At 57.1% G+C, this 27,368-nt stretch overlaps 3 protein-coding genes across 19 annotated transcripts in view; 1 reads left to right on the top strand and 2 right to left on the bottom strand.

Moving 5' to 3' along the window:
• RNF121 (ring finger protein 121) overlaps positions 1-2,219 on the bottom strand; it is a 15,722-nt gene extending 13,503 nt beyond the window's left edge. For 2 of the 7 annotated variants that reach the window (XM_056503366.1, XM_056503356.1), the window contains exon 1: positions 1,745-1,875. In XM_056503366.1, the coding sequence (XP_056359341.1) occupies positions 1,745-1,801 (57 nt within the window). In that variant the 5' untranslated portion in view covers positions 1,802-1,875. Of the gene's footprint in view, positions 1-1,744 lie in introns of all 7 variants that reach the window. The other 5 variants (XM_056503340.1, XM_056503348.1, XM_056503375.1 and 2 more) reach the window with 5 other exon arrangements.
• XNDC1N (XRCC1 N-terminal domain containing 1, N-terminal like) lies at positions 1,818-6,418 on the top strand. Of its 6 annotated transcripts, none has more exons than XM_056503294.1 (10): positions 1,818-1,970; positions 2,700-2,806; positions 3,095-3,233; positions 3,323-3,478; positions 3,803-3,960; positions 4,128-4,204; positions 4,343-4,530; positions 5,158-5,239; positions 5,388-5,521; positions 5,761-6,418. In XM_056503294.1, exons 2-10 carry the CDS (start codon positions 2,762-2,764, stop codon positions 5,961-5,963), a joined length of 1,182 nt encoding a protein of 393 aa, XP_056359269.1. In that variant the 5' UTR covers positions 1,818-1,970; positions 2,700-2,761; the 3' UTR covers positions 5,964-6,418. The 6 variants fall into 6 exon arrangements, with proteins under 6 accessions (XP_056359269.1, XP_056359285.1, XP_056359259.1 ...); XM_056503310.1 differs by having other exon boundaries at positions 1,906-1,970; positions 3,806-3,960; XM_056503284.1 differs by having other exon boundaries at positions 1,951-2,282.
• NUMA1 (nuclear mitotic apparatus protein 1) lies at positions 6,371-27,368 on the bottom strand. Of its 6 annotated transcripts, XM_056503226.1 has the most exons (25): positions 26,683-27,368; positions 26,275-26,517; positions 23,985-24,057; positions 22,971-23,059; positions 21,173-21,252; positions 20,387-20,469; positions 20,225-20,305; positions 19,859-19,943; positions 19,346-19,472; positions 17,822-17,976; positions 17,374-17,491; positions 15,813-15,930; positions 15,336-15,476; positions 14,884-15,006; positions 11,715-13,820; positions 10,995-11,036; positions 10,005-10,073; positions 9,687-9,901; positions 9,345-9,591; positions 8,337-8,604; positions 8,106-8,239; positions 7,792-7,992; positions 7,338-7,448; positions 7,086-7,253; positions 6,371-6,892 (listed from the first exon to the last, which is right to left on the bottom strand). In XM_056503226.1, exons 1-25 carry the CDS (start codon positions 26,958-26,960, stop codon positions 6,857-6,859), a joined length of 5,391 nt encoding a protein of 1,796 aa, XP_056359201.1. In that variant the 5' UTR covers positions 26,961-27,368; the 3' UTR covers positions 6,371-6,856. The 6 variants fall into 6 exon arrangements, with proteins under 6 accessions (XP_056359201.1, XP_056359219.1, XP_056359227.1 ...); XM_056503244.1 differs by lacking the exon at positions 26,275-26,517; XM_056503252.1 differs by lacking the exon at positions 26,275-26,517 and having other exon boundaries at positions 19,346-19,469.

The raw sequence follows: 27,368 nt of genomic DNA, 5'->3' as shown, positions 1-27,368 counted from the left end.
GAAAAACACAAAGGCTGTTGGCATGGATAACACCAAAGCTGGAACCACACACTCCTCACAGCCCAGGGAACTGGGAGGATCTCTGGGCAAATATACATGCCACTGTGAGCTGGCTGTAATCTACTTATGCTCTAAATCTCCAAAGGAGGCAAGAAGAACGTCTTGAGGATGGAGAATAAGCATCTGCTGATCTCAGTTCAAAGCTCCAGAGCAAGTGACAGCCTTGATCTCACCTTTCCCATTACCCCAACCTCAGTCTTTGTCTCCCAGCACCTACCAGGAATAACCTGAAATAAGGGGAAGATAAATCTCCACAGAGCTGTGAGTGCAAGCAAGGCAGGTTGGGACAAGGCATATTCTTTAGTGAAAGTCTGAAGAGATCTTGGAATTTCAATTCTGCTCTTTTTCTGCTCATAAGACACAGGAACAAGGAGCAGGGAGCAGAAATGTCCCAACTGATCAAACTGAAAATTAAAGTTTTGTTTCCCCACAGGCAGAGCCAGGACCACAGGACACTCAGCTTTATTCCGGTGGAATGTTAAACTGTTTTCAGATCCCCACCATGAGTGCCTCATCAGCAACCTGCTCTGCCCAAAGAGCTGCCATGACCTCAGGACAACACAAGCAGATAGGTTTTGTACCAACAATTTGTGGAATCACAGGGATAAGCACAATCCTTTATGCACCTTCTTATTCACTGCCTCCTTGTGACGCCCTCTCTGCCAGTCCCTGATGGAATGAAAAGTGGGAATTTCACTTCTGAGGATCAGACAGTTGGATCTTCCACTTTTTTACATACAAAGTCACCAAGTATCTTAAAATAAAACCAGTAGCAACTCAAGAGTGACCGATCTGTGGTTTAATCCCCCCATCACCTCACTGCACCACTCTCCAGCAGCAACACAGGGCAGCACAGGGAGGAGGTACAAGCTCCCAGAACTCAGCCATACACTAGGGAATCTCCACAACTTCGCCCTGACAGGAATCTTCTCCAAAACAAACATCAGCATCTGAAAATTTTTAAGCCACACCACCAATTCTTGAGGAAAGGCACAGAAAAATACCTGACTGTACCAGCTAAGTGACTTATGACCTCTGTGCTACAGCTCCCACAGTGCAGACAGGATGGAACCAGGTTCTCCTGGTTCTCTACAAGTGGAAGGAAAACTCCCAAGCATGAAGCACAGGGGACGGCGAAGAGCGACTGCAAAGCCCAGGGCACAAGGGCCAGAAAGTGGCACGCACACTGTGACAGACGCACCCACCCTGTTTCCAATTCCATCTTTCCAGACAGATTTTTTTTTTTTTTTTTCAGTTTTCTAGCTTTTCACCCCCAGGAACATTTAAAAGCCAGGAACAACAGCTGAACCTCCAACCCTGCTCTCCTGCCCCATGGGCACTCCGAAGCTCCCGGTTTCACCCTGCCTCGGGACCCTCAATGTCCTCCCACATCAAGGATCCCGAAACCAAGGGTCTACACCTAACGCTCCCCACACCCACTTGCCCCAAAGGCCTACAAGTTCAGAGTGACCCAGAGCTGCCGCTGTCCCATTGCAGGGACCCTCCAAGCTCCTCAGCGCACATCCCTACCCCGCTCCCCCGGACACCGCGTCCCCCAGGCCCTACATCCGGTGCAGCTCCCCTTCACAGAGCACCCCACAGCGCTGAAGCTCCTCACCCCGCAGCATGTGCCCGCCTCCCCTGCCCTGCCCACCTCCCCCTAGCCCGGCCTCGTCCCCCGCACCTCCTCCACCTCACGCTCAACGGGGCCGCCAACCTCCACCTCCAGTACGGCCGCCATCTTGCCCCGCCCCCCTAGCGGCCAGCTCCTTCCGCCGCCGCCCGCCAATCACCGGCCGAGCTGCCGCACCTTGGGCCAATTGCTGGGCGCGGCGCTGCCGGGGCGGCCAATCAGGAGAGGGGAGGAGCGGAACAGATGGTACAGGCGCCACTTCGGGATCATAAAACCGGTGAGCTGTCACGGCTGGGAACCGGCTCCTAGTTCTAGGAGGCGTGTAGCCCCCGTCAGCAGCACCGGCCGCCTTGCACCGCAGTGCTGGCACTGCTGCTGGGCCGCCGCCCTGTCCTTGCCCGCCTCTTTCCTCCACCGCCTCGCAGAAAAGGCACAGATGGCTGCTGAGCTCCGCCCGCCCGTGAGCGCGGCGTTGCCCGCGGGCCGTTTGTCCCGTCAGGCACCGCGGCGGGACCGGAGCGGGGCTGGCGCGAGGCGCGAGCGGCGGTCAGAGGATCACGTGATTCGGGCGGCGGGAGATTCGGGATCGGTGCGGTTGGGGCTGGGGTGAAGCACTGGGTTGGGAAATAGGGAGGCTGCAGAGCAGAGCCAGGAGTTTAATTGGGCTGGGAAAGGTGGAGAAGGACAGGGGAGGCTATAGCGATAGCAGACCAGCCGTGGGGCGTTGTTTGTGGGCCGTAGAGCTGAAGGGAGATGCGGGTAAGCACTTGAGGGCACTGGAGTGGGTGGCACCCGGGTGGCAGAATGGGGGTTCGTGTTGTGGGATGGCTGAAGGGAGCTGGGGGATTGTGAGTTCAGATATGGGGTTACTGCTAGGACAGTAACCTGAGGGGTGGCGGGGCAGATCTGGGCGAACCGAGGCGGTGGGATGGGGCTGGGGAGTTGCGGAATGGTTCCAGAGCCAGGAGATGCCCAAGCTCATCCGACTCTCCTCTCTCCACAACAGGCACTGGAGGGATACGAAGGGAAGTTGCGTTCTGGCAGAGTATTGTCTCCATAGGTTCCTGAATGGCTCCAATTAAAATCAGCTATGTGGTGTCCTTCTCCTCCCAGGTGCCTGGGGGTTTTCCCTGATGGGCTGGGTGTGGGAGTGAGCCCTTTGAGCTCCTGGGGTCTTGGGACAGGTGGGTCAGAGTGTGACAGAGTGCAGAACTAGCTCTCCTTGTTAGGCTGAAGGGCAACAATTCACATAATTCTTGCTCTCTCAAACTGGGGTGATGTTCCTGTAGGCTACCAGAGAATTCTGTGCTTCTCCCCTGTGCCCAGAGCAAGCTGGAACTGGAGGGGAAGGTGTTTAGGGAAGGGTTGGTGCATGATGCTGTATCTGTACTATGTGTGCAGGACCCCAGGTACCCGGCAGAGAACCTGCTGAGTGAAGATGGCATACGGCCCTGGCTTGGCTGCCCTAAAAAGCACAGCAGGCAGCTGAGTGTGGAGCTGCAGCTAGAGAGAGCCAGTCCCATTGGCTACATTGACATTGGTACTTCCCTGTTCCCCACCCCTGTGCAGGAGCCAGGGCTGTGCCACACAATGGGGTCAGCAGCTCTGAACCCCCTTGCCCCTCCCCAGGGAACTACGGCTGCGCCTTCCTGCAGATTGAGGTTGGACGCTCCTCATGGACCTGTGACCAGCCCTATCTCACCTTGGTGCCCACTGTCACACTGATGACACCAGCTGACTCGAAGCTGGACCAGAATCGCTATGGGGTTCGGATGTTTAAGGAAGGTAAGGACTGATCCAATGGAAAAAGACATGGGGAAGAGCTGTGGGCCTGGTGGTGGGAGAGCGGATTAGGGGGGATGATGATGGAATGGGGCTGGTGGTAGGATGTGGCTGATAGGAGGGTAGAGAGGAGGGCAGGTAGACCAGGGGTCAGGGTTGTTCATGGCCTCGGGAAAGCTGTACCAGCTCTGCTTCCCTGCCCCAGCCTCTCTTGTGCCCATAATCCCCCAGATATCCTGGGTGGCACAGCAACAAGCAGAGGTAGGGGTGGTGTTGGGATGGTGGTCAATGCCATGCCCCACCCACCCCAGCTGCTGCTCCCCACAGCAGATTTCTTGGAGCTGACGGTGGGGCAGAAGTGGGACCGCGTGCGGCTCACCTGCAGCCAGCCCTTCAGTCCGTGCAGCCGCTTCGGGCTCTCCTTCATCCGCCTGCGCACACCACAGGAGCAGGAGCCTGACCCCCCCCGGCCACCCCTGGACGCAGTAGGTGTCTCTCACACCTCCGTGTATCCCTCTCCATGGGGAGGCAGCAGGAAGGGGCCCCATGGAAAGCTTGGGAGGTGCTTGCTGGGCTGAGCTAGGGGCTGTGCCCAGAGTGGTGGGTACATGGTACCTGTCTCGATTGCCTGGGGCCTCCCTTTGTCCCACAGGAGGATGCAGAGCTCTCAGACAGACCCTGTTGCTCCAGCCCTGCCTTTGACCAGACTTCCTTCCCTGAACCATGCTTGTAAGTGGCCTGGTGTGTTCCCCCCATCCTGACCCTGCACCGTGTGGCCTGGAGCCCCTTGAGGTGCCTCCTCGTACCCCAGAGCCCCAGCTCCCATCAGCTTTGTTGTGCTGCAAGGCTGACACTCCCTATCCTCAGGAGATCCAGGGAGGAGCAGCAGCTGAGGAGCTGCCTGGGGAAGCTGGAAGGGGCTGCCTGGAGCCGCTCTGCCCGGATGGTGCTGCTGGCGGCACGGAACCAGGCGCTGAGGCCCAGAGCTGGCACGAGCACACTGGAGGCTCACCCGGAGCCGCTCAACAAGGATGGGGGAGGCCCTGCAGTGCCAGGTGGGTGAATCTGCACAGCTGTGTCCTGGGCTGGTCCCAGCCACTGTGGGCAGCAGGGCAGGGGGAAATTCTGCCCCTCTGCTCTGCTTAGGTGGGACCTGCAGAGCTGCCTCCAGCTCTGGGATTCCCTAGCATCAGAAGGGTGTGGAGCAATTGGAATGAGTCCAGAGGAGGCTGTGGAAATGTGCTTGAGGGCTAGGGCCCTCCTGCTGTGGAGACAGGCTGAGACACCCAGGGCTGTTTAGCCTGGAGAAGGTTCTGAGAACTGGGAGCCTCTTCCACTGCCTAAAGGGGCTCAAAAAATACTGGAGAGGAACAATGGCTTGGGAGGGCAAGACAAGGGGCAATGGCTTCAAATTGACGGAAGACAGAGTTAAATGGGATATTACAAAGAAATTCTTACCTGTCAGAGTGGTAAAGTACCAGCACAGGTTGCCCAGAGCAGCTGTGGCTCTCCCATCCCTGGAAGTGTTCTGATGCCAGGTTTGATGGGGCTTGGAGCTACCTGGTCTTGTGGGAAGTGTTCCCTGCCCATGGTGTGGGGGGGCTTGGTACTAGATGAGCTTTAAAACCTCTTCCAACCCAAACTGTTCTGTCTCTGATTCCCCTCTGTCTGCTCTTCCCTAGGCTCTGCACTGGATGTCTTTGCAGTTCCTCCAAGCACCTGCAGGCAGCTGGAAAGGCACTGTGCTCCCAGCCCTGGTGGCAGGTAATCTCATGGGTCACTGCCTTCCTCCTGTGTTCACTCTTGCCATTTACCACTCTGTCTTTCCCAGACAGTTCTGGGCACAGCCCTTCACTCTTCTGGGCTGGCAGAATGTGGCATATGGCGCCTTCAGCATGTGACTCCTCTGCAGGGCTCCAGCTGCCACCTCGAGGACACCCAGGGTGAAAGGAAGAGCCCGAGGCCCCCGAGAGAGACGCGTCAGGAGGAGTGACAGGGGCCAGGCCAGCAATGACGGGGAGACAGGTGTCTGCCCCATCTGCTCAGGTGGGTGCTTGGCAGGGGTTCCTCTGCTGGCCAGGAGACACTGAGCAGCAAATGGGGATAGTGGTGGCAGTTCTGTAGCTGGGACCCATCGCTCCTGCTGGTGTCCTGGCACTGGAGGAGCATCACAGTGTATTCCCAGGCTGCCATGAGAACCATCAGGGAGGGTATCAGTCCAAACTCCATTATCATCCCAACACTAGTGAGCCTGTGACAACCATATCAACATTCCCTTTCCACAGGCTGCTTCCTGCTGGATCTGCTCCCCACGCACGCCTCTCAGTGTGGAGAAGACCCCACCACAGCCTGTCCTTTCTTGTCTCCTGATGCCTGGGTGTCCTGCCCCATTTGTCAGCTGCCCTTCAGCATGGCAGAGGTGGAGCAGCATGCCAGCAACTGCGGGGAGACACCAGGGGCCCTGTCCTCACCCCAGGGCCTGGAGTAGGACAGCAGAGCTGGGGACAAACCCTGTGTCACCACCTGTGGGGGCTGAACCTGCAGTACTCCAAGGGGCAGAGACACTGGAGCCCTGGACATTTGTGGCAGGACTTGTGTGAAGATGGAGAAGGTGCTCCCAGCCCCATGGTCAGGTTTGGTGGGGTTTGAAGCACTGTAACAGCAGGAGTTGCGACTGGAGAAGAATTTAAAGGAGAAAAAGAGGAAAGAAATCTGCGCTGTGACTGCTTGGTGCTACAGCAGATTCCTTGGGTGAGCATCCTGCCTTGGGACACCCTGTGTAGTTCATGGGGACAGTGACAGGACAAGAAGGAGGTCATACTTTTCCTCCCCTCAGGCCCTGATAAGGGTTCCAGTGCATGTGGACTGTAGGAGGAGGAAGCCAGAACCCCCAGAGCAAGTGAAAAATACACTTTATTTACAAGTAGAAACATTTAAAAATGCTGCCTCGGCTTCCCTGGGAGGAGCAGGAGGACAGGGCAGGTGGGGGAGTCCCACACACAGGGAACAGGGGTGGTGGGCCTAGGGATACTACGTTTCACCTCTGTCCCTGTAATGGGCTGTAGGGTCTCCCAGGGAGACCTTGGCCCCTCCAGCCACAGCCTGGTGCCAGCCCCTGCATCCCTGTTTCTAGCCCTCAACCCCTGCACATCCCCTTGCCTTGGGTCCCAGAAGGGTTTAGGCTGACAGTGGGTGCAGGAAGGGCAAGGGGGCCTTGCCATGCCCAGGGCATCCCACAGTTGTCAGTGGGATCTGCAAAAAGCAGTCATGTGGGTGGCCCCACCTGTTCCCCCTCCATGCTCCTGGGAGGACAGGGAGAAGTGAAGGGGTGCAGGTGGGGGCCAGGGCAGAGCCAGCAACCATGGGAACTGGGGGAGAACCTCAGGACGGCTTGTCCTTGCGTGACTGGCGACTGGCCTGCAAAGGAGAGAGCAAAGGCAAGAGGTTAGGGACCATGAACATGACCAGGGCCCCATGCTGGGACCTGCTGCTGCCATGGCACCCCAAGGACAGCAGGTCTCCCTTTTCACGTGGCCTGTATGAACCCAGTGCAGGGGTTGGGGCTGCTGGGGTGAGCAGAAGGGTGCCCAGGGGCTCAGGCAGGACCTACCTTGCCCTTGGGGGACTTGGCGGTGGCGATGCGGGGGGAGCGGCGGGCGCCGCCACTGGTGGAGGGCGTGGCAGTGCTCCTCTGGGCCACTGCCCGGCGCAGCAGGCGCCGCCCCAGCTCCCTGGGGGTGTTGAGGATGTTGAACGCCATCGACTGGCGCCTCTGAGCCTGCAGAGGAGGGGCAGGAACGTTAGCTCAGGATGGGACAGGACAGATGGTTCCCCCCGATCCCTCTTTCCCTCTGAAGCTTACCTGTGTGGTTGAGGCTGGCCGCTCGCTCTCCTGACTGACCTGGGAGCCGCTCTGCTCACTGCGGTCCTGGCTGCTCTGGGGCCGTGGGAAGCAGCTGGTCGGCTTCTTGGACTGGAAAACAGAGGGACCAGTTAGTACTGTCATCTGAGGGTCACCCTGCTGTTGGGCTGGCAGCAGTGAGGGAACTGAGGGGCTTCAGGGAGAGGATAGGAACGAGGGTAGGAGTGCCCAGGGAAGGCAGAAGGCTCAGCCCTTCGCCTCTGGAATAGCCTCCTTTGCCAATACTGGGAGCATCACGAGTACTAGACGCACCACTGGATGCAGGGAACACTGAGCACTGGGACCTAGGATCAGTGGGAGCATGTGACCCACAGGGCCACTACAGCTCCTTCAGAACCTGGAGATCCTGTTGTTCCCAGCAGGGTGCTGTGATGGGGGACTGGGCTGAGCTCACCGGGGGCGTATCCAGGCCCTGGTGGGTCTCCTCGGAGAGGCGCTTCCTCTGCTGCCGGGTGGTGATGCTGCTGGCCTGGCTGCTGTACTGGCTGCTGGTGGCCATGATCTGTGAGGGCTGCATGCTGGCACGGCGCAGTGTCTCTTCTGGGTCCCCCATCTTCACATCCTCATCCGTGATGGTTCCCAGGGAGGTGGAGGGCTGGGGAGGGGATGTGGGAATGTTGCTGAGGGGCACTGTTGATTCCCAGACACGCCCCCCCAAACCCCAGTTCTGGAGAAAGGGCTGCCTGACCTCCCCCTCTTGTCCCTTACCCTCTCTATGGCGTAGCTGCTCTTCAGGTGGGGAGGGCGGGCCTGGTTCCGCCGCTGCAGCTCCGCAATGCGGTTCCAGTCCTCCAGCTGCTCCGGCTCATCCTGGCACGTGCCCAGGGTCAGGGTGCTCCGGCCTAAATCCAAAGCAAGGAAGGATGAGGGGTGTCCCAGGTAAGCCCCGATTCCCCCAAGCCAGGGCTGAACAGCACAGCCAGCAGTCTACGTGCCTACCCTGCCCACTGAGGCTGGTCCGCTGCAAGCGCAGGGAGCTGCGGGTGACCGGCCGGTACCCAGGGAGGCCCAGCAGTCCTGAATTGCCAGGGGTCTTCTCTGGGGAGGAGGTTTCCAGCTTCGCAAGAGTTTCCTGGGAGGGGAAGCTGGTGAGGGAACGGGTGGAGGCACCTGAGCGCAGACGGCCCTTAGCAGGGGAAGAAGTTTTTGTGGACTGAGCCAATGGGACGTTCTTGACACAGACCAGTTCCTCAGACTCTGCCTGTTTCTGGGAGAGAAAAATCCACATATGAGGGGATCACAGATGTGGGTTTAGGCTGAACAGACCTTAAGAGATCATATCCTTACACCCCCCCCCCCAACTTCTACTAGACCAGATTGGTACAAGCACCATCCAACCTGGCCTTGAACACTTCCAGGGATGGGGCAGTCACAGCTTCTCTGGGCAACCTGTGCCAGGGTCTTGCCACCCTCACAGGGAAGAATTTCTCCCCAATATCCCATCTAACCCTGCCCTCTGTCACTCTGAAGTCATTCCCCCTTGTCCTGTCACTCCAGGCCCTTGTCCAAAGTCCCTCTCCAGGTCTCTTGGAGCCTCTTTAGACACTGGAAGGGGCTCTAAGGTCTCCCTGGAGCCTTCTCTTCTCCAGGCTGAACACACCCTACTCTCTCAGCCTGTCTTTAGAGCAGAGGGAACTTCAGCCATTGGAGAGCCTCTGTGACCTCCTCTATCCTTGCTCCAGTAGCTTCAGGTTGTTCTGATGTTGGGGTCCCAGAGCTGGAAGGAGCTCTGCAGGTGGGGGGTCTCACCAGAGTGGAGGAGAGGGGCAGAATCCCCAACTTGCCCTGCTGCCCACTGTGCTGGGGATCAGCCGAGGCCATGGCTGGACTTTAGGGTGCCATTGCACAGTGACAGATCACGTTCAGCTTTTCAGTTCCCAGCATGCTGGGTCCCTCTGCAGTGCTGCTCCTGATCCCTGCACTCCCCAGCAGGGCCCCCCTGCTCACATCTGTCATGGTGATGTTGATGGTGGTGCGGCGCCGGGCTGAGCGAGTCTTGCACCCAGAGTCGAGCGAGAAGTCACCCGAGAAGCAGCTGGCGCTGCTCTCCAGCTGCGACGGTGTCTCACGGAGGATGGGGGTAAAGTAGAGACTCTCCATGGATGCCTTCCTCTCAGGCAGCTGCTGAGACAGCAGTGACTCTTCACTGTCTGATGGCACCACTGAGATGTCCAACTGAGAGCTGGTAGCCTTCCTGTAGAGACAGGGGATGAGGGTAGCACCAGCAGGCTTACCAGGGCATCAGGAACAGTGGATTTTTGGAGTGCTGGAAGCAGATTGATCTGGTACCTGGTGGAGCTGAGCAGCTGTGCCTCATCAAGACTATCAGTGCTCTGGTCAGCCACACTCTGGCAAGAAGTCTCTTGTCCCTTTGCTGTGGCAGTCATCACCTGGAACTTGCTGAGTTCCTGCACTTGTCGTTTGGCAACCTCCACCTGTGCCTGCAGCTCTTCCACTTTCTCCTGATGGCTGGTGACTGCTGCCTGCAGCTCCCCTTCGAGTGCCTATGGGCAGGGAAGAGACTGGCTTAGAGGCAACCCAGCAGAGCCCCCTGGCAGCACCAACAGCTCCAGGGCTCACCCTGCAAGGTTTTTGGTCCCTCTTTACCTTAATTCTCTGCTGCTGGGTGCAGGTGGCCTTCTCATGCTGAGTCAGCTTTTTATTCAGCTCCTCTACCTGGAAGAGCATAGCTTGGTGAGACCAGCTGCAGGCACAAAACTACCATCTTCCTGTGGAGGAGCCCATCCCCTCTTCTCTAGCCAGCTTTAAGGCACGGCGAAGCAATTTCCTGCCACAAGGCAACCATTCAGCACCCCCCGTTATCAAGGAAGATCCCAGGACGTGGCAAGGTGACAGTCACCCCATGCTAGTCCTTACAGCAAGGCTGGTTGGAACTACCCAAGTAAGGAGCAGCCATGTGCTGGAAGTAAATCCTGTGTTAAGCTCCCAGTGCTTGCAACCTGGGGTCCCCCACGTCATCCAGCACTCTTGACACGGGTAGAATTTGCTGCTGCAAGTTCTAGCCTGAACATGCTTTCCCTGCTCCAGGGGATGCTTGAGGAGCCCCCAGCCCCCTGGACATAGCCACAAGGCCTCTGCAGCTCCTGGGCAGCTTTGGCTGGGACTGGATAGGGAAATGGTGCTTTTCCAGCATTGTTTCCCAAGTGCTAACTCCCACCACATCTGAACTCAGTGCTGCTCTAGCCACATCTGGACCATGCTGTCTGAGCACAGCTACCAGTTGTGCCAAGAGCTGGGCCTTGGTTAAAAGTGGGAGGGAAGCCATCACAGCACTGACAGTCCTACACTGAGGAGCCCTGGATGCTCCTGGCAGCCACTTGCTGCATGTGCTGCCAATGGGGGCATGTGAGAAGCCACGCCAAGTTGCAGGCACCAGTGTGAGGGGGCAGGTGGCAGGACAGGACTCCTACTGCTACCCCCTGGAGGTGAAGGTGCTCAGAGACTGGTAGCCAAGTGCCCCATGGCTGCGTCTATACTGTAAACAGTTCACAAGAGGAGAGGGTAGCTCCAGTGGGAAGTGACAAACACGGAGGGCTGTGCACTGTCACTAAGCAGCCAGCACCTGGTGTGTGTTACCTGCTTAGTTTGGTCCTTCTGGATTATCTCCAGCTGCTCCACCTTCAAGCACAAAAGGTAGAAGTGAGTACACAGCTGGAACATAGACAGTTTTTCATAGAATCATGGTATCATTTAGGTTGGAAAAGCCCTCTAAGATTGCATCCAACCATTCCCCCAGCTCTGGCAAGACCACCACTAATCCATGTTCCCAAATGCCACATCCACATGTCTGTTAAATCCCTCCAGGGACAGGGACTCTACCACTATCCTGTGCAGACTGTGCCTTGGCTGGACAACCCTTTCAAGGAAGGAATTTTTTCCTAATGTCCAACCTAAGCCTCCCCAGGCACAACTTGAAACCATTTCCTATTGTCATGTCACTTGTTAACTGGGAGAACAAGTTACCTGGGAAACCCCCATCTGACTGTACCCTCTTTTCAGGGAGCTGTTTCACGCTTTCAGGGGACAGACAGTCCTCCAGAGCTTACTTTTCTCCAGGCTTAGCCCCGCAAAATCTCATTAGACTGCTGCTCCAGATCATTCCCCAGCTTTGCTGCCCTTCTCTGGAAACATTCTAGCACCCCAATGTGACAGTCCCTTTCACACCTAGGAATGTGTCCCATACATCCAGTCCCTGTGCTGAGCAGGACATGAATTCAGGGGTGTGCAGAAGGCTGAACACACCCCTTTTCCAGAAGGGCTCCCCCACCCACAGCCTGCTGGGTGTGGCATCCCTACCTGAGTTGTCAGTCTTTGCTTCTCTTCCAGGAGTTTCTTCCTCTCTTCCAGTGCTGCAGCTTTGCTGCTCTCATATTCCTTACTCATGTTCTCCAGCTTCTGCACTGCCTCCTTAGCCTCCTGCCTGCTGCTGCTCACCAGCTTCTCAGACGCTGCCCGCAGCTGCTCCAGCTCCTGCCGGTGCCGCTCCCTGGCCTGGCCCAGCTCCGCCTCCAGCTGCTGCTGCCCTTGGCTGCGGCTCCTGCTGAGCCCCTGGTTCTCCTCAGCCAGCCGAGCGTTGGCCTGCTGCAGCCCTGCCAGCTGTGCCCCCACCTCTGCTGCCTCGGCCTGCAGCCGCTGGATGGCCCGCTCCTGCTTTGCCAGCTGCTCCCGCAGCGGCGGCACCGCGGCCGCCTCCAGCTTGGCCTGTGCTAGCTCGGCTTGCAGCACGGACACAGCTTTTGCTCTCTGCTCCAGCTCCTGCTGGTGCTGGCTTTCCAGGGAGGCACGCTCGGCCTGAGTGCTGTCGAGCTTCTGCTGCAGGGCAGCCAGGAGCTGCTCCTTCTGCAGGCACTTGTCCTGGCAGACCTTTGCCTCCTGCCGCAGCTCATCCTCCCGCTCGCTCTGGCAGTGGCGGTCCCTCTTCAGGGCCTCGATGGTCATCCGCTGCTTCTCCATCTCTTCCTGGCACCGCTGCACCTCCACCTTCATCAGTGAGCACCTCTCAGCTGCACGGGAGGCTGCGGTGGCCATCTCTGTCTGCAGCACCCGCAGCCTCTCCTCCAGCTTCTTGCTCTTCTCTGACTCAGCCAGGATCAGGCGTTTCAGCTCCTTGCTCTCCCCTTCCTTCTCCGTCACCTGGCGATGGAGGATGGAGACCTCATGCTCCAGGCTGCTAATCAGGCTGTTCTTCCTCTCCATCTCCTGGAGACACTGGGAGACTTGTTCCTTCCAGCTCTCCTTCTCCTGCACGGCAGAGCGGAGGGACACCAGCTCCTTCTCTGCAATCCGCAGCTGATCCATGGTGCCTTCCAGCTCCTTGGATTTGAGCTTCTCCTGGGAGAGCTGCTGGGAGACTCCCTCTAGTGCCTCAGCAGCTCTCTGGGCATCCGCCTCCAGCCTGGCCACACGCTGGGCTGCTGTTTGCTCTGCCACAGCCATCTTCTCCTGCAGGGAGGAAATCTCAGCCCTCAGCTTCTGCTCCTCATTCTCCTTCTCCTTTGCCCACGACTGAGCGCTGGCCAGGTCAGCCTGGAGGCCAGCCAGCCGCTCTGCCTGTGCCTCCAGCACAGCCACCTTCTCCTGCTCAGCCAGCAGCTGCTGGCAGGCCCGGCTGTGCTCCCTGCTCAGCACCTGCATTTCCTCCTTCAGCCGCCTGAACTCCTCGTCCTCCCCTCGGGCAGCAGGAGAGGCTCCTATGGGCTGCTCCCGGCTCTCCTCCTGCGCCTGGCGTGTGGCCAGCTCCTCACCCCGCTGCTGCAGAGCTGCCTCCCGCTCCTGAACCAGCTGCTGTCTCTCTGCCTCCAGCTCAGCGATCCTGGCCAGGTTGCCCTCCAGGCACTCGGCTGCCCGTCTCTTCTCATCCTCCAATATCCCCTCAGTGTTCCGCAGAGATTCCTCCAGGAACAGCAGCTGCTCCTGCAGGCGGCTGTTCTCCCGGGCCAGCTTCTCCTTCTCAGCCAGCCTCTGCTGGCTCTCCTTTAGCCTGCCCTCCAGCTCCTGCAGCTGGGCTTTCAGTGCCTCTGCTGCCACTCCCTGCTGTCGTTGGGCACCTAGCTCCAGGATCTGGGCTTCCAGTTCGCCGACCTTGCGGCTAAATGCAGCCTTCTCCTCATCCATGGCCTGCAGCTGGCTGCTCAGGGATGCGTTGGCCTGCTGGAGCTGCTGCAGGGCAGAGTCCCTTTCCCGCAGGGTCTGCTCATGCTGGGCACTGAGGGCAGCCAGCTGCTTAGCCTGGTCCTCAGCAGCCTGCGCCTGCAGGTCTCGCTTCAGCCTCTCTCGGGCCCGGTGGCTCTCAGAGAGGGAGTTCTGGAGGTTGGTGACAAGGCTGTCCAGCTGCTGCTTCTCCTCCTCCAGCCGCACTCCTTTGGCCGTGAGGCTGGACACCTCCTGCTTCAGCTCCTCCAGCTGGCAAAGAGAAGAGCAGGGAGACTGTACTGGTCTGCAGTGGACTGTACTGAGACAGAGATAGTGCTGCTCAGCAGTAGCCAAAACACTGATGTATTATCAACACCTTTCCAGATACCCATGCAAAGCACAGCACTGTGAAAGCACCTAAGGGAAAATGAACTCTTCACATTCCGCCCCCCAGCGAGGGTCTGGGATTGGGCAAGATCCTGGGAGAGGACACAGTGAGGCCAACTGACCCGAATTAACCAAAGGGATATCCTACACCATACGGTGTCAGCTCAGATATAAAAGCTAAGGAATGTAGGAGGAAGTGGGGGCATTCATTATTTTATAATTAATTTATAATAATGGAGCAACTACTCCACATGCTGAAGCCCTGCTTCCCAGGAAGTGTCTAAATATCGCTTGCTGATGGGAAGTAGAAATTAACTTTTCTCGTTGTTTATGCACACATAACTTTGACTATTCTTTTTTGCTTTAGTAAATTGCCTTATCTCAACCTACTAGTTCTTTTCCCTCTTATTTTTCTCTCCCCTGTCCTGCTGGGACAGTGAGTAATAGCAGGGCTTGGTGGGCACCTGGTGCCCAGCCAAGATCAGGCTACTACAGGGACTAAATATGCACCCCCTAGGTGTTATTCAAGCTGTAGCCAACATGTTCACCAGAGCCCCACATGCTGCATCCCACTGGGAGCTGCCCAGTGCCTGCCTTCCCTCCCATCACACTCCCAGCACACCTTGCTTTCCCCTCAGCCTTGTGCCACTCTGCTCCCTTGGACCAAACACCCTTTTCTCACCATGCAGGAGACAACATGTGTTCTCTTCACAACTAGTTCATGTTGTGGGAGGCTGAGGGAGCCACCAGTTCCCTGGGAGCAGTATTTGCAAATTCAGCCCGAAAGGGGCTCTCCCAGAGTGTTCAGCCCCACATACCCTATCCAGCAGCAGAGAGCAGCAGGCTCTGCCTCACATGGCTTTGCCATACATCTCCTGGCACCTGCTGCTCTCTCCAACTGGAGCAGTTTACCATTCAAGCCCTGGCTGCAGGAGCCTCAGTGTACCTTCAAAATGTCACCCATGACTTCTCCCTTCTCCTGGGCACTGCACTCCTCCAGCTTGGCCAGCTGGTCCTCCAGCATAGAAATCTTTCCTTGTAGAATCTCGATTTTCTCTTCTGAGCATTTCTGGAGACAGAAATGGGATTGAGCATGATGCAAGACGGAAGAGCCAACCAACCAAGGAGAGGCAAAGCCACCCAGTCAGTACTGACACCATGCTTTTCCAGCAACTTTGTCTCTCTGCACTGCAAGGACAGCAGCCTGCCCCACCACGGGAAACCCTTCCTGGGAACAGGGAGAGACTTCCCACAGGAGCTGACAGTTACACAGCTTCTCCCCATGTGCTGGCACACATGGGCAGGAGGCTCCTGGCTGCTGCACCCTGCTTGCAGTTGGCATGTCCCCCAGCTGGGGTGGCCATGGGGGGGCACCCACCCTGCCCTAGGCCCCCTGACCTTATCCTGCAGGGCAGCATGCAGCTCCTTCTCCAGCTGTCGTTGCTTTTCCTGCGACTGTGCCATGGCACTGTTGTGCTCCTCCGAGAGCTCGTTCAGGGCTCGCTGCAGCTGGACCATGTTACTGGCGATCTCCCGCAGCTGCCAAGTGAAAATCCACCCCATGCAGAAGAGGGTCACAGTGTGCCTTTGCTGTCCAGGGCTCTGCCTACTCCCATTCCCAAGAGCTGCTGCACACATGGCCATCCTGGGTTCTGGGTGCTCACCACTTGCAGGCAGCTCCACCCAGTCCCCAATCCCCCACCACAGTTCCTATCTGGATCAGGATCCAGCCCAAGGCAGGCTTGGTCATTGGGTCAAAGATCACATTAGCAGAACCATAAACACCCCAGCATCCAGCACTGCCATCGAATCCTCCCTTCTGGCTTCCATCACACCTGGGCTGTGGGGACACAGACAGGACACTGTACCCCATACCTTGAAGGAAAGATCCCCATTCTCCTCGGAGAGCTGGTTGATTTTTCGGTCCATCTGGGCTTTTTCAGTCTTCAGGTCCTGGCACTGCCTGAAGGCCTCGTGCAGGCGCCCCACCAGGCTGTGGGAAAGGAGGTGGTTAAGGAGGGGGTGCATGCTGGTGGCAGGCAAGGATATCACCAGGGATAGGTGCTGCTGGATACTGCCAAGGAAACTAAAGGTTCCAAGGGATCTCCATGCCTTGCTGTGACTCTACCATCAACCTAGCTCTAAAACTGGGTCCCAACAGGTAGCAAAGCAGAGTAGAGATAAGCAATGTTTCTGCTTTGCAGAAGCCAAATTGCTCCAAACTGAGAGCAGAAGCAGCTGTTGGACTCCAGCCACACCCCTGCAAAGGGAAATAAGTGAGAGAAGGACAAAAAAGACATGGCACTTCCAGTGGAGGTTGGGCAGCCTTCCTGAGTAAACAATGGCACAGGGACAGAGCAAAGATCAGAACACAATGTGACAGGTGATTTCAAGTGTGTGACGAAGCCCAATACATAGGATCAAAGTAAAGGCCTGGGAAAGGGGCTGGAGTCAGGAGTTTCAGGATCACCCTGAAGGCTTCCCCAGGGCAGGTGAGACCCACATGGGCAGCATGCCCTTTCCACATAACAGGAAAGCTGCTCCCATGCAGAGTTTGGGTTAAGAGCGGGCTGTTAGAACAAGCTGCATGGTTTGGGACTGGATCCATGCCCACTGCAATAAAAATGGGCTGTAGGCCATAACTGCCCTGAGGGCATGGACAGCATGATGGTGGCACAGCCGTGTCATGGACTGATCCCACAGCATGGGAAGAAAGGGAAGAGGGGATTCTGCTCCTCCCTGGTGGGACCCCATCTGCAGAGCTGCCTCCAGCTCTGGGGTCCCCAGTATCACAAGGATGTGGAACTGCTGGAGCAAGTCCAGAGGAGATGTTCCAAGGGCTGCTAGAGCCACTCTGCTCTGCAGACAGGCTGGGAGAGACCTGGGGGTGTTCAACCTGGAGAAGAGAAAATTCCAGGAACACCTCAGAGCACCTCCCAGCACCTAAAGAGGGCTCAGAAACAGCTGGAGAGAGACTTTGGACAAGAGTCTGGAATGATAAGATGAGGGAATGGCCTCCCACTAACAGAGGACAGGGTTAGATCAGATATTAGCCAGAAGTTCTCCTTGAGAGGGTGGTGAGGCCCTGGCACAGGTTGCCCAGAGAAGCTGTGGCTGCCCCACCCCTGGAAGTGTTCAAGGCCAGGTTAGATGGGGCTAGGAGCAGCCTGGTCTACTGGAAGGTGTCCCTGGCTATAGCAGGGTGTTCCAGCTGAATAAGCTTTTAAGATCCCTTCCAACCCAGACCCTTTCTTGATTCTGTGCTTTGCTGTTTTCTCCCCAGGGTACTCTCCAGCAGCAGAGGAACAAGAAGGTGGTTTGCTTTCTCCCCTGTTTCATGCACTGCTAGGGAAGAGACAGACAACATAGAGTCTGGAGATGTGGGAGTGACAAGCTCACACCTAGGAGGAAGGAGTGGATGCTCTTGGAGGATTACCTCTCATTCTTCTCCCTCAGCTCCTCAATTTCTTTGGGCTCCAGACGGTCTTCAGCTTGCTTTTCATTGAGCTTTACCAAGCGATCAATTCGCTGCTGCATCGTGGTGATCTGAGCATCTGGGGAAGGGGCAAGAAAGGGCCCATTACCAACTTTTCATGTCACCTGAAGCCCCCACAACAGCATTTCTGCACAGAAGGAGATCAAAGAGCCAGACTACCAGTGCTGCTGCTCAGCATAGGTGTTGCTTCCGTCATGGCTTTTGTTGCCCAGGACATATAAAGGAATACAAGACGGAAGAAGGAACCTGGAGTCTCCCTTGCAGCCTGGCAGGATGGACCATGCGTGAGCAGAGTTGTGGTGAGGTCACAACAGAAAAGTCAGAGAAACAAGGGGAGATCTCGGCCCCACAGACCCGTCCCCACACATCAGGACTGCTAGTGACTGACCCTTCTCCATGACGAGCTTGTTATTCTCTGCCACCTCCACCTCCAGCTCTTCCCGGTTCTCTCTCTCAAAAGCCAGCTGCTCCTTCAGCCGCCGCAGCTGGAACTGGGGGGTCTGCATGATGTCCCCCATGGGCGAAGATGGAGTGCTGGGCAGGCTGCAGGGAGACACACACACAGCTGCATTATCCTGAGCCAGCCCAGGCCCCATGCAGCCAGACCCATTCTGCTACCCCCATCTCTGGGGCAGATGCTCCTGTCTGGCTCCCCAAGGAATTGCTGCCTTAAAAATCTATGAATAAAACAACACACATACAAGACAATTTCAATAAAGGAGGTAAGATAAAAGCTGCTCTTTAATTGGAGGGCTCCTGGGGCAAATATGGAAAAATGCCTTTGGAGGCCTCCAACTAAAAACCAGCTTTTATATTAATTCCTATATTAAAATTGTTTTCTATTTGTGTTGTTTTGTTCCTAGATTTTTAAGGCAGCAGTTCCTTCCCCTTCTGGTTCAACCCTCTTCCAGAGCCCTCTTTGTTAGTTGTTTATGGGAAAGTGTCTTGGGAGGGTGGCTCATCCTTGGTTCCCAAAAGAACCAAGATTAGGATAAGGTTTTTGGAATGTGTTTTATCTTTCTGTCTGTCAAGGTAGGAAAAATACTGGAGACAGATAGGAACTGTGTAACTAAGTAACAGTCTACAGAGCTACAAATATATATGAAGGAAATACAAAAGCAACAATCATTTTGGCATCACAGGAATAGCTTTGATGGCACATCACTTCAGCAGAAAGGCCATGCTCCTCCTGCCTGTGCTAACACCAACCTCTAAGTGCTGGGCAAAAACCACCTCCAGCATGCCCAGGTGGCCAAGGACTTCCCTGCTTGTGTCACCCACAGTGTGACCCCACAGGGCTGAAGCAGTGACTGCCCCCCTGTGCTAGGCACTGGTGAGGCACCTCCAATCTTGGGTTCAGTTGTGCACCCCTCACAAGAAAAGACTCTGAGGTGCTGGAGTGTGTCCAGAGAAGGGCAACAGAGGCAGGGAAGGGTCTGGAGCATGAGTCTGATGAGGAGCACCTGGAGGAGCTCAGCCTGGAGAAAAGGAGGTTTAGGGGAGACCTTCTCAATCTCTACAACTCCCTGAAAGGAGGACAGGGCCTGTCGAGTGTTGGTCTCTTTTTCCAAGGTAACAAGGGACAGGACAACAGGAATGGTCTCAGGTTGTGCCAGGGGAGGTTTAGACTGGAAACTGGGAAAATTCCTTTCCTGAAAGGGTTGTCCAGCCATGGCATAGACTACCCATGGCAGTGGTGGAGCTCCCATGGTTGGAGGTATTTACAAAAACCATGCAGATGTGACATATGGAGACATGATTTAGTGGTGGCCTTGGCAGTGCTGGGGGCACAGCTGAACTTGGTGGTCTCAAAGGGCTTTTCCAACCTGAATGATTCCATGATTCTAAAAGGAGCTCGAGCCCAAGCTCAGCCCCACCATCCATCATTCCCCCTGGCAGCCAGGGCACGTACTTGGTGCTGGGGAAGGAGGCAATCTTCTGCAGCTCCAGGAAACGCACCTCTCGCTTGTGCGCGAGAGAGAACGGTGGGGAATGCTCCTCAGTGCTGCTGCTGGACACGCTGGACAAGGATGGCTCTGCTGGAAATAAAAAGGGAGAAGAAGGCTGTGATCTTTAATATCTAAGAGGCTGAGCAGCTGAAATCTAAGGGGCACAAGAACCACAAATTCCAATCAGAATGGAACAGTGCAACTGAGGAAACCATAAAACTGTCCTACATCCCCATCCCTCCTGCTCCATAGTCCTTCCCCAGCAACTCTTCTGCACTGTCAGCATCCCATCTGATCCACTCCTCCAGGGAAAGGCTGAGGTACTGCTGAGTACCAGCAGATCTGAGGCAGCTCTGCTCTCTTGAGTTTACAGGGCAATGTTTTCTAGCTGAGGGCATCTGGGTGGTGCAGCTGCCTTTATGGCTGGGCAGCTATAGCAGCACAAACAGGAGGAAAAGCCAGGGCCCAGCGCTTACCTTTCTTCTGCAGAAATGGCTCCAGATTCTCATTCAGACACTCCTCGTTATCCAGCACAAATTTGAGGATTGATGCCAGTTCAACCTGTGTTGGAGGAGCTGCAGAGTTAGTGGCTCTGCTGCAGATCATAGGCAGCATCATAGCAGGCATGGGGCAGTGGGCAGCTCCCTGCCTGCCTGTGCTGCTGCCCATACTTGCCACCACAAGCTTTTGATAGCCCAAAACCACCAGTGAGCACCACAGTGCCCACTCCACACTGTCTTTCAATGGGACCCAGGAGGGCAAGTCTTGGAGCACCTCCCCCAAAAGCACTGCTGCTTCCCCCTGCACCCCAGATCCAGAGGAGGAACCCCCAAAGGGATTACCTGGGTCTTGTAGTCAAATTCACACCAGTCTCCAGGGTTCTTGGAACTCACAGAGGTGTGGTACAAGAGGAGCACGGCCACCTGAGCAAGGCAGGAAAGGTATCACTAACCCCAGGCTAGTCACAAGCACATTGGTGGGACTAAAACATGCCATGCAGTTACCTTGGCCAGTGCCAGCTCCTCTCCATCCAGGAGTTTCTGTGAAGAGACCAGGTTCTCTGCAGCCAATTTGTGCCTGCAGTGCTCTGCAACATGAATCAGAATTACCAGTTGTACAGGGAACGTATGCTGCCTCCCCTGAGGTGACACTCATGGCCAGGAGGGCACTGTAATGCATCCCCAAGGAGAAGGGACATGGGGCAGGATGGGCTCCAGAGTTGAGATCCCAGTGGTCAGCCTTGGCCATTAACTCTGACCAACTTTCATTCCCCTCCCTGGAAACCCACTCTAAATCCCAGCCTCCCCACCTTGGCATCTCCCCTCCAACATCAGCACAAACAGAGAGTTCCATCTCTGGAGGATGGGATATCGTGTCTTCCCTCCAGGAAAGACTGAGCAAGAGTGTGAGATACTTCCCATTTCCCCTCCCAGGATTTCTGCTTGGGTAAAGGTTTTCCACTGGGATGTGAAGAGCTTGAGTCCAAGTACCCAACTAGGAAAACTGCTCCAAGGCAGCATCACCAGAGCAGCCACTGGCACCTTGCCCTTCACACCCAGAACCAATTTTGCTCTGATCCAGGCTCTGGCAAGGATTTCCATCTGGGAGTTTCCCATCAGGAAGGTTTCCCTTCCACAGGCTGCTGCAGGAAAACTGCTGATGTGAGGTGGTTGTGGGGGGGGGTTGTCACTGTGCAAGGGGAAGCTGCAGACAGCACACCAGACTCCCTCAGAGGTCAGAGGCACCGAGCAGGGGCAGTTGCTTTCCCCAGCACCAGTGGAGGGTCTTACTCTGCAGGAAACCATGGATGAAGGAGATCCTCTCTGGCAGTGGCTGCTCCAGCACAGACTCCCCCTCCTTGCTCCCATGTCTGGAAAAATGCAGGGTTTGCATTAACTCCTTCTGGAGGGATTAGACCAACGCTGAGTTTTGTGCAGCAGTGTTCCCTGAGCCAAGGGCTGGCTCTGGGGTGCTGCTCTGCCTTCCACCCCCACACCAGGGCCAGCAGAGCCAGGGCCAAGCACGCCATGCACAGGAGTGGAATCCCCTGGAATCTCCCTGCTGGGAGAGCAGCTGGAGCTGGGCAGCTGATACCCCCCCCGGCACTGCTTCCTATTCTGCCTGCCAGCCCCAGCATCCGGCACAGCACAGGGAGCTTGTGGTGGCCCCACCGGCCAGGAAGCACCACAGGGGCCAGCCCATGCACAGAGGCTCAGGCTTTTCTTGCTAGATTTTGGGGAGGCTGAAGCTTTCTCTTGCACTTATTTGTGACTACGATCTTCCTGAGCAGCCACCAGTTCATGGAATATCCCGAGTTGGAAGGGACTCACAAGGGTCATTGAACCCATTTCTGCAGCTCAGAAATAGCATGCCCAAAACCCACACCAATCATGCTTGATCATCACTGCTTCAGTACTGTCTCTTACTCCCAAGGGCCAAAACCAGGAACCTGGCCAAGGACAGGGACTGCCACGAGGATTTGCTCCTCCTCACACACTTTTAGTGCCACCAGGAGCTCCTCAGATCAGCCAGGTGCTGTGGCAGCTGCCCTGCTGCCACACCACTTTATCAAGCAATGGCCAGACCTCTTTAGAGAGCACACGCCACCGGGATCCCTACTAATCCGAGCTGGAGCACAGGCCCAGGAGATTAACCAGGTCTGACTAAATATATCTGTGGTGCAGGCAGCTCCTTCCTCCCCACCCACTACAGGCAGATCCCTGCTCCAGGCAGGCTCTCCTTACCTCACACAGGAGGTAATCATAGCAGACAGGCTCCCAGAGAACCTCCCACTGGAAGGGTTTGAAAGCAATGCATGGCAGCCTCACACCCTCTCAATTTGTTTTGAAAGCTCCTTAACCACCAGGCTTCGTCCCACCTCTGATGCCCATTATGGCCTGTAGATTTCAGTTGCCCCTTGCTCCCAGGCAACAAACACAGTTCTTGATGGAGGCATTCCTCCCACCCATGCCCAGCCACCGCAGGTCCCAGGACAGAGCAAACAGGCTCCAACCTGACCACACTATACTCAGCAGCCACCTGACATCCCCAGGCAACAGAAGCACTTCATGAGGCAGAAACTGTCATTCTTTATACTGCTTTCCAGATACAAGGCTTCCTCAGGATCCCAAGGCTGCCACTCAAGAAAACTTGCTGGGCTGTTCCCTCACCAGAGCAGCATCAAAGGAAATGAATAATCTCCTGTGCAGCTGCAGGAACCCCCGTGCCACTGGCAGCAGCACTCAGGTCTTTTCTTCAGTGCCAGGAGCAAACCCAGATGTTAAGTGCCAGATGTGGTAACAAGTCTCAAATGACAGGAACTCTGACCAAAACATTCCCTGGGCAGCTCTGTGGGAAACATGTCCCAAACAGCTCCGCAGGCAGACCCCAGCTGTGCAGTGGCACAGAGGAGATGGAGATCTCAGCATCTTATATGCCAGAGGAGGAATAAATACTCCAAGACCCCCCACTCCCACCCTGCCCAAGAAGAGAGCCCCTTAGCTCCTGGGGGCTGAGGCCATGGCTCTAGGAAGGCAGCCCAGACCCAGCTGTGTGGTTTAAAATGTTCACACAGCTCCCCATACTCACATTTTGTGGATAATTCTGATGAAGACACTACAGTCCTGGAGCTGGGACAGATCATTGAGGGGATCAGGACAAACCTTTGTACTGTTCACCTAGAAATGGGGTGGGACGGTCAGAAGGCAGAAACCAAGACACTGTGCTGTGCCACCCACCATCTCTAGTCCTGGCAGGAGACAGCAAGATTGGTCTGGGTGTGAACGTAAAGTGAAAAAAAAAAAACCCTTCAAACCACCCCTTCCCAGGGAACATGATCCCCACAGTTCCACATCTGGGAATCTGGCACAGGTCCCATTTATCAAGCTGCTGGAGCCCCTCTTCTCTGGAGAGGCTGAGAGACCTGGAGGTGTTCAGCCTGGAGAAAATAAGGCCCTAAGGAGAGCTTAGAGCCCCTGCCTATGCCTAAAGGGGCTCCAAAAGAGCTGGAGAGGGACTTTGGACAAAGGACAAGAGAGAATGGCTTCCCACGGAAAGAGAGCAGGGTTAGATGGGATATTGGGAAGAAATTCTTCCCTGTGAGGGTTGTCCAGAGAAGCCATGGCTGCCCTATCCCTAGAAGTGTTGAAGGCTAGGCTGGATGTGGTTTGGAGCAACCTGGTCTAGTGAGAGGTTTCTCTGCCCATGGCAGGGCATTCCAGTTAAATGAGCTTAAAAGCCCCTTCTAACCCAAACCATTCTATGAGTTTTTGCTTGGACACAGCAGTGCTTTGTGAGACAGATCCAACAACCCTTTTACAGTACAGCTGCTGCCTGCTTCAGGCTCAGCTCCATCTCCCAGGCAGTTTCCATGACCAGACCAAGCCATTCCAGCTTTTCTGGTTACTCAACAGGAAAGGTGAGCAAGGCCTCACCTGCAAACTCCCACCTGCCCAGGAACAGTAGGAACTGGGCAACCCTAGGACCTGCCCCAGCCACAATCTCTCTTGTGACAAGCCCCAGCATTGTGCCCCAAAGCTGCCAGTGCTGGCAGCAGCATGCCCCACCTATGCAGCGAGCTCCAGCAGAGGAGGGGGGACTTACCCAAGCAAGCAGAGCAGCAACTCTTGCGCTGTGAAGAGACATGGTGGCCAGCCTGTCAGGTCCCTGCCCAGACCTAAAAACATCAACAAAGGCGGGGGGGCAATAAAAAAGGCAAAGTATAGTAATTACGTTGCTGACTTGCACTCAGCACCGGGTATTTGTGGCCACCAAGGGAGAATGTGTCCCTGCATCTGGCCAGCTGTGCAGGATCAGCCAGCATCCTCCTGCTTCCCCACAGGCACAGAGTGGGGAGCAATGCTGAGCAGCAGCCAGATCCACTCCCACAGATTAGGATCCTGACAAGGTATCAGTGGAAAACCGCTGTCGGGTTTCTCATTCTCCTCCTGTGCCCTCTTCCCTCCCTCTCACCTCCAAATGTCACTAACATTTCTTGCCTGGCAAGGCAGTGGCCAAGTCATTGAAGTGCTGCCAGCTCCCCTTCTCACTGCTGCTAGTGAAAGAACCACCTGCTGGAGGCACAGGGAGTTCGCAGGGCATCGCTGCATTAGGTGGGAGCAGGGATGAGCTGCCCTGACGTGATCTAGGATCACTGCCAGGTCCCTTCACAGCGACCTTTGCCTCCACGCTGGCTGCCCCCACTGCCACCCTGGTAGTCTTCCAGGGCAGGGGACTGCTGGGAGCCAAAGAATCACCCAGGTGAGGAGGGGGCTCCTGGACACCTGAACCACGATGGGCCAGGACCCTGGTCGGGATCCACAGCTGCTCTGCACAGCACGGCCAATCAGTCATGGTGGCTCTGGGGACTACAGAGCTCCCACTGCCGTCAGCCCAGCTGGGAAGCATGGGATCCTCAGCACGACAGGTCCTCCCTCCAATTCAGCTAAAACCCAGCTCCTTGTCCCATTGCTGGGTCACTCAGCAACTACTGTCCCCTCTGCCCGGTGGCACAGCCAGGACCTCTCCTAAAAATCCACCCAGAGATACCGGGAAAAAGCACTCGTGCAGCACTGCATGCAGACCCCCGGAGAAAACCGTGTTCCACTGGCGTCGAGCGGGGTTTTACCAGAACCAGCAACACACGGGTGCCTGGTGTGAGATCTGAACGGGAAGGGCTACCCGCTGCTGCCGCGGTCACAGCCTGGCTTGTCACTGGTGCCGCTGGCCACCCCGAGCATCTGAGACAACGCCATGACCCTCGGTGAGGACGTGCCATTCGTGATGGCAGGCGGGAAGCGGCCGGGGAGCCCGCCAGCGGCCGTGAGCGCCTTCCAGCCGCATCCCCGAAGAGAGCAGCTGTAAGAGGGGCGGTGGAGACCGGGGACCGAGCCCCGGAGGCGGCGGCATTGTCCTTCCCCGCTTTCCCCCGCGCCGCTCGGGTCACAACACGGCGTTACGCAAGCCCGCGCTCCGGGGCTCCCGCCGCGCCAGCGCGCCGGGGGGACGCGCCCGCGGGCCCCGCGCTGTGCCAGGCCGGGGCTCCGGCTCCGGGGAGCGCCCGGGCGGGGTGAGCGACCCACGGCAGCCCCCGCGCACGGCCGGGCCCGCAGCCGGCGCGGGGCGGAGGGGGAGAGCAGCGCCGACCCGAGCGCCCGGATGTTGGCGAGCCCGGCGCGGCCACCCGCGGCCCCGGGGACCCGCACCCCGGGGGCTGCCGAGGCGCCGGGCCGGGAGCCCTACGCGGCGGCGGAGCTGGGCGAGCTGAGCTGAGCTCCGCCGCCCCCGCCTCCCTCCCCCTCCTCCGCGCCAGCCCCGTGGAAAACAAAACAAGGAAGAGGCAGAAAGTCTTTGTTGGGGCCTTACCGGGGCCGCGCGGCCGTGGTCGGCGCGCTGGGGTTAATCCGCCATGAGCGCTGGCAAGCCGGGGAGGGCCGGGGAACCAGCGGCCACGCACAAAAGAAAAGTTGTTGAGCTTCTCTTCGGCGGGGCTGGCAGGCGGCGGTTCCCCTTCCTGGCGCTGGGCCATCCCACGTCACCGCGCCGGGGCCGTGCTCGTTAAAGGCGCACGGCACAGAAAGCTCCGGCGCCTCGCCGTGGGGAAGGGGAACCGTCCGGCCCCGGACGCGCTCGCTGCCGTCACCCTGCCCAGGCCCTGGGAGCCGCTGGGGCCGGCACTGAACCGCTCCCGGCCCCAGCGCAGCTCAGGAAAGCTTGGCCGAGAATGGCCCCCGATGCTACGTCTGCCTCTAATCTGACTGGAGTCACAACCCAACTGACCCCTGAAAAACTCCCCCCGATACGCACACAACCCGCGGCCAGGATTCAACAGGAACCAGACCCTACGGGCCGCCAGCTAAACCAGGGAGGAGTTGGACGAGGAAGGGACGCTCACCCCTCGCTACTGCTCCGGAGAACCTCGGAAGCCATCTCCGCAGCGTCTGGGCCGCTGAGGAGGCCAGGGCCTCCTGCACAGGAAGGGCACAGGGAGAAGGTTCTTCCAAACCGGCGCTGGGGGCAGCAGAGGAACCCGCGAGGAGCGCGGCCGCCGAGTGCCGCCGGCGGAGGCTCCGGCTTTGCCAAGCCCCGGGAAACGGAGAGCCCCGAGCCACACGGCTGCGGCCAGGACCCCCTCGCCCTTAGGGAAGGGGACGCCGCTGAGCTCGGCCCCAGACGGAGGCTGTGCCACAGGCGGCCCCAGGGTTTCGCGCCTTGCCAGCCTGTGGCACAGCCTCGCTCCGCGGCCCTGAGCCCCGCCGAGACAACCGGGCCCGCCCCCGGGTCACCTCAGCTGTCCCCCTACCTTGGCCGTGGCGGGGGATCTTGCTCGGCTGCGGCGGCGCCGGGGCTCCAGCCGTACTGATGGTCCTGTACCAGACCGAAGCCGCCAGGATCCGGGCCGCGGCCGCTCTTATTCGAACGGCAGCGCCCGCCCCCGCTGCCGCCCATTGGGCACCGCCGGGCCGGGGGCGTCACACGGGCGGGCGGACCGCGGGTCCGGGACACACGCGGGGCTGCGGGGGAGAGCGCTGTGCCGGTCACCGGGACACACGCGGGGCCACGGGCTACTAGGGGACACATGCAACAATCCAAGAGAGGGAAGCCCTAGTGTTGAGGGGGTTATAGGGCTGCCTATAACCTGCCTGCTTACCTAGGCTAAGCCCCTCTTGAGCTTATTGGATGTAATCTGTTCCAAGGAACTAACAGATGCTTATAGAGCATCTGTTTATTAATGAACTTACTTGGAAACTTATTTTTCTTGCCTGAGTAACAACCCAAGTGTAATAGTATTTTTTGTTGTTGAACCTTTCGTTAACTCAAATTGTGGCCAGGATGGAAAATTAGTATTACTGTTACTAAAGCCCACTCTCTTGCGACCTTCTAGAGAGCAATCCAAAGTGAGACCCTTTGAGCTCTCAATTATAAGGGGCTAATGCATACTTAAGTCCACTCTCTAATGACCCTATAAACTTCAGTCCAAAGTAAGTC

The sequence above is a fragment of the Oenanthe melanoleuca genome, chromosome 1 (genome assembly GCF_029582105.1).
Source record: "Oenanthe melanoleuca isolate GR-GAL-2019-014 chromosome 1, OMel1.0, whole genome shotgun sequence".
NCBI lineage: Eukaryota > Metazoa > Chordata > Aves > Passeriformes > Muscicapidae > Oenanthe > Oenanthe melanoleuca.
This window is presented reverse-complemented; position numbering and strand designations above follow the sequence as displayed.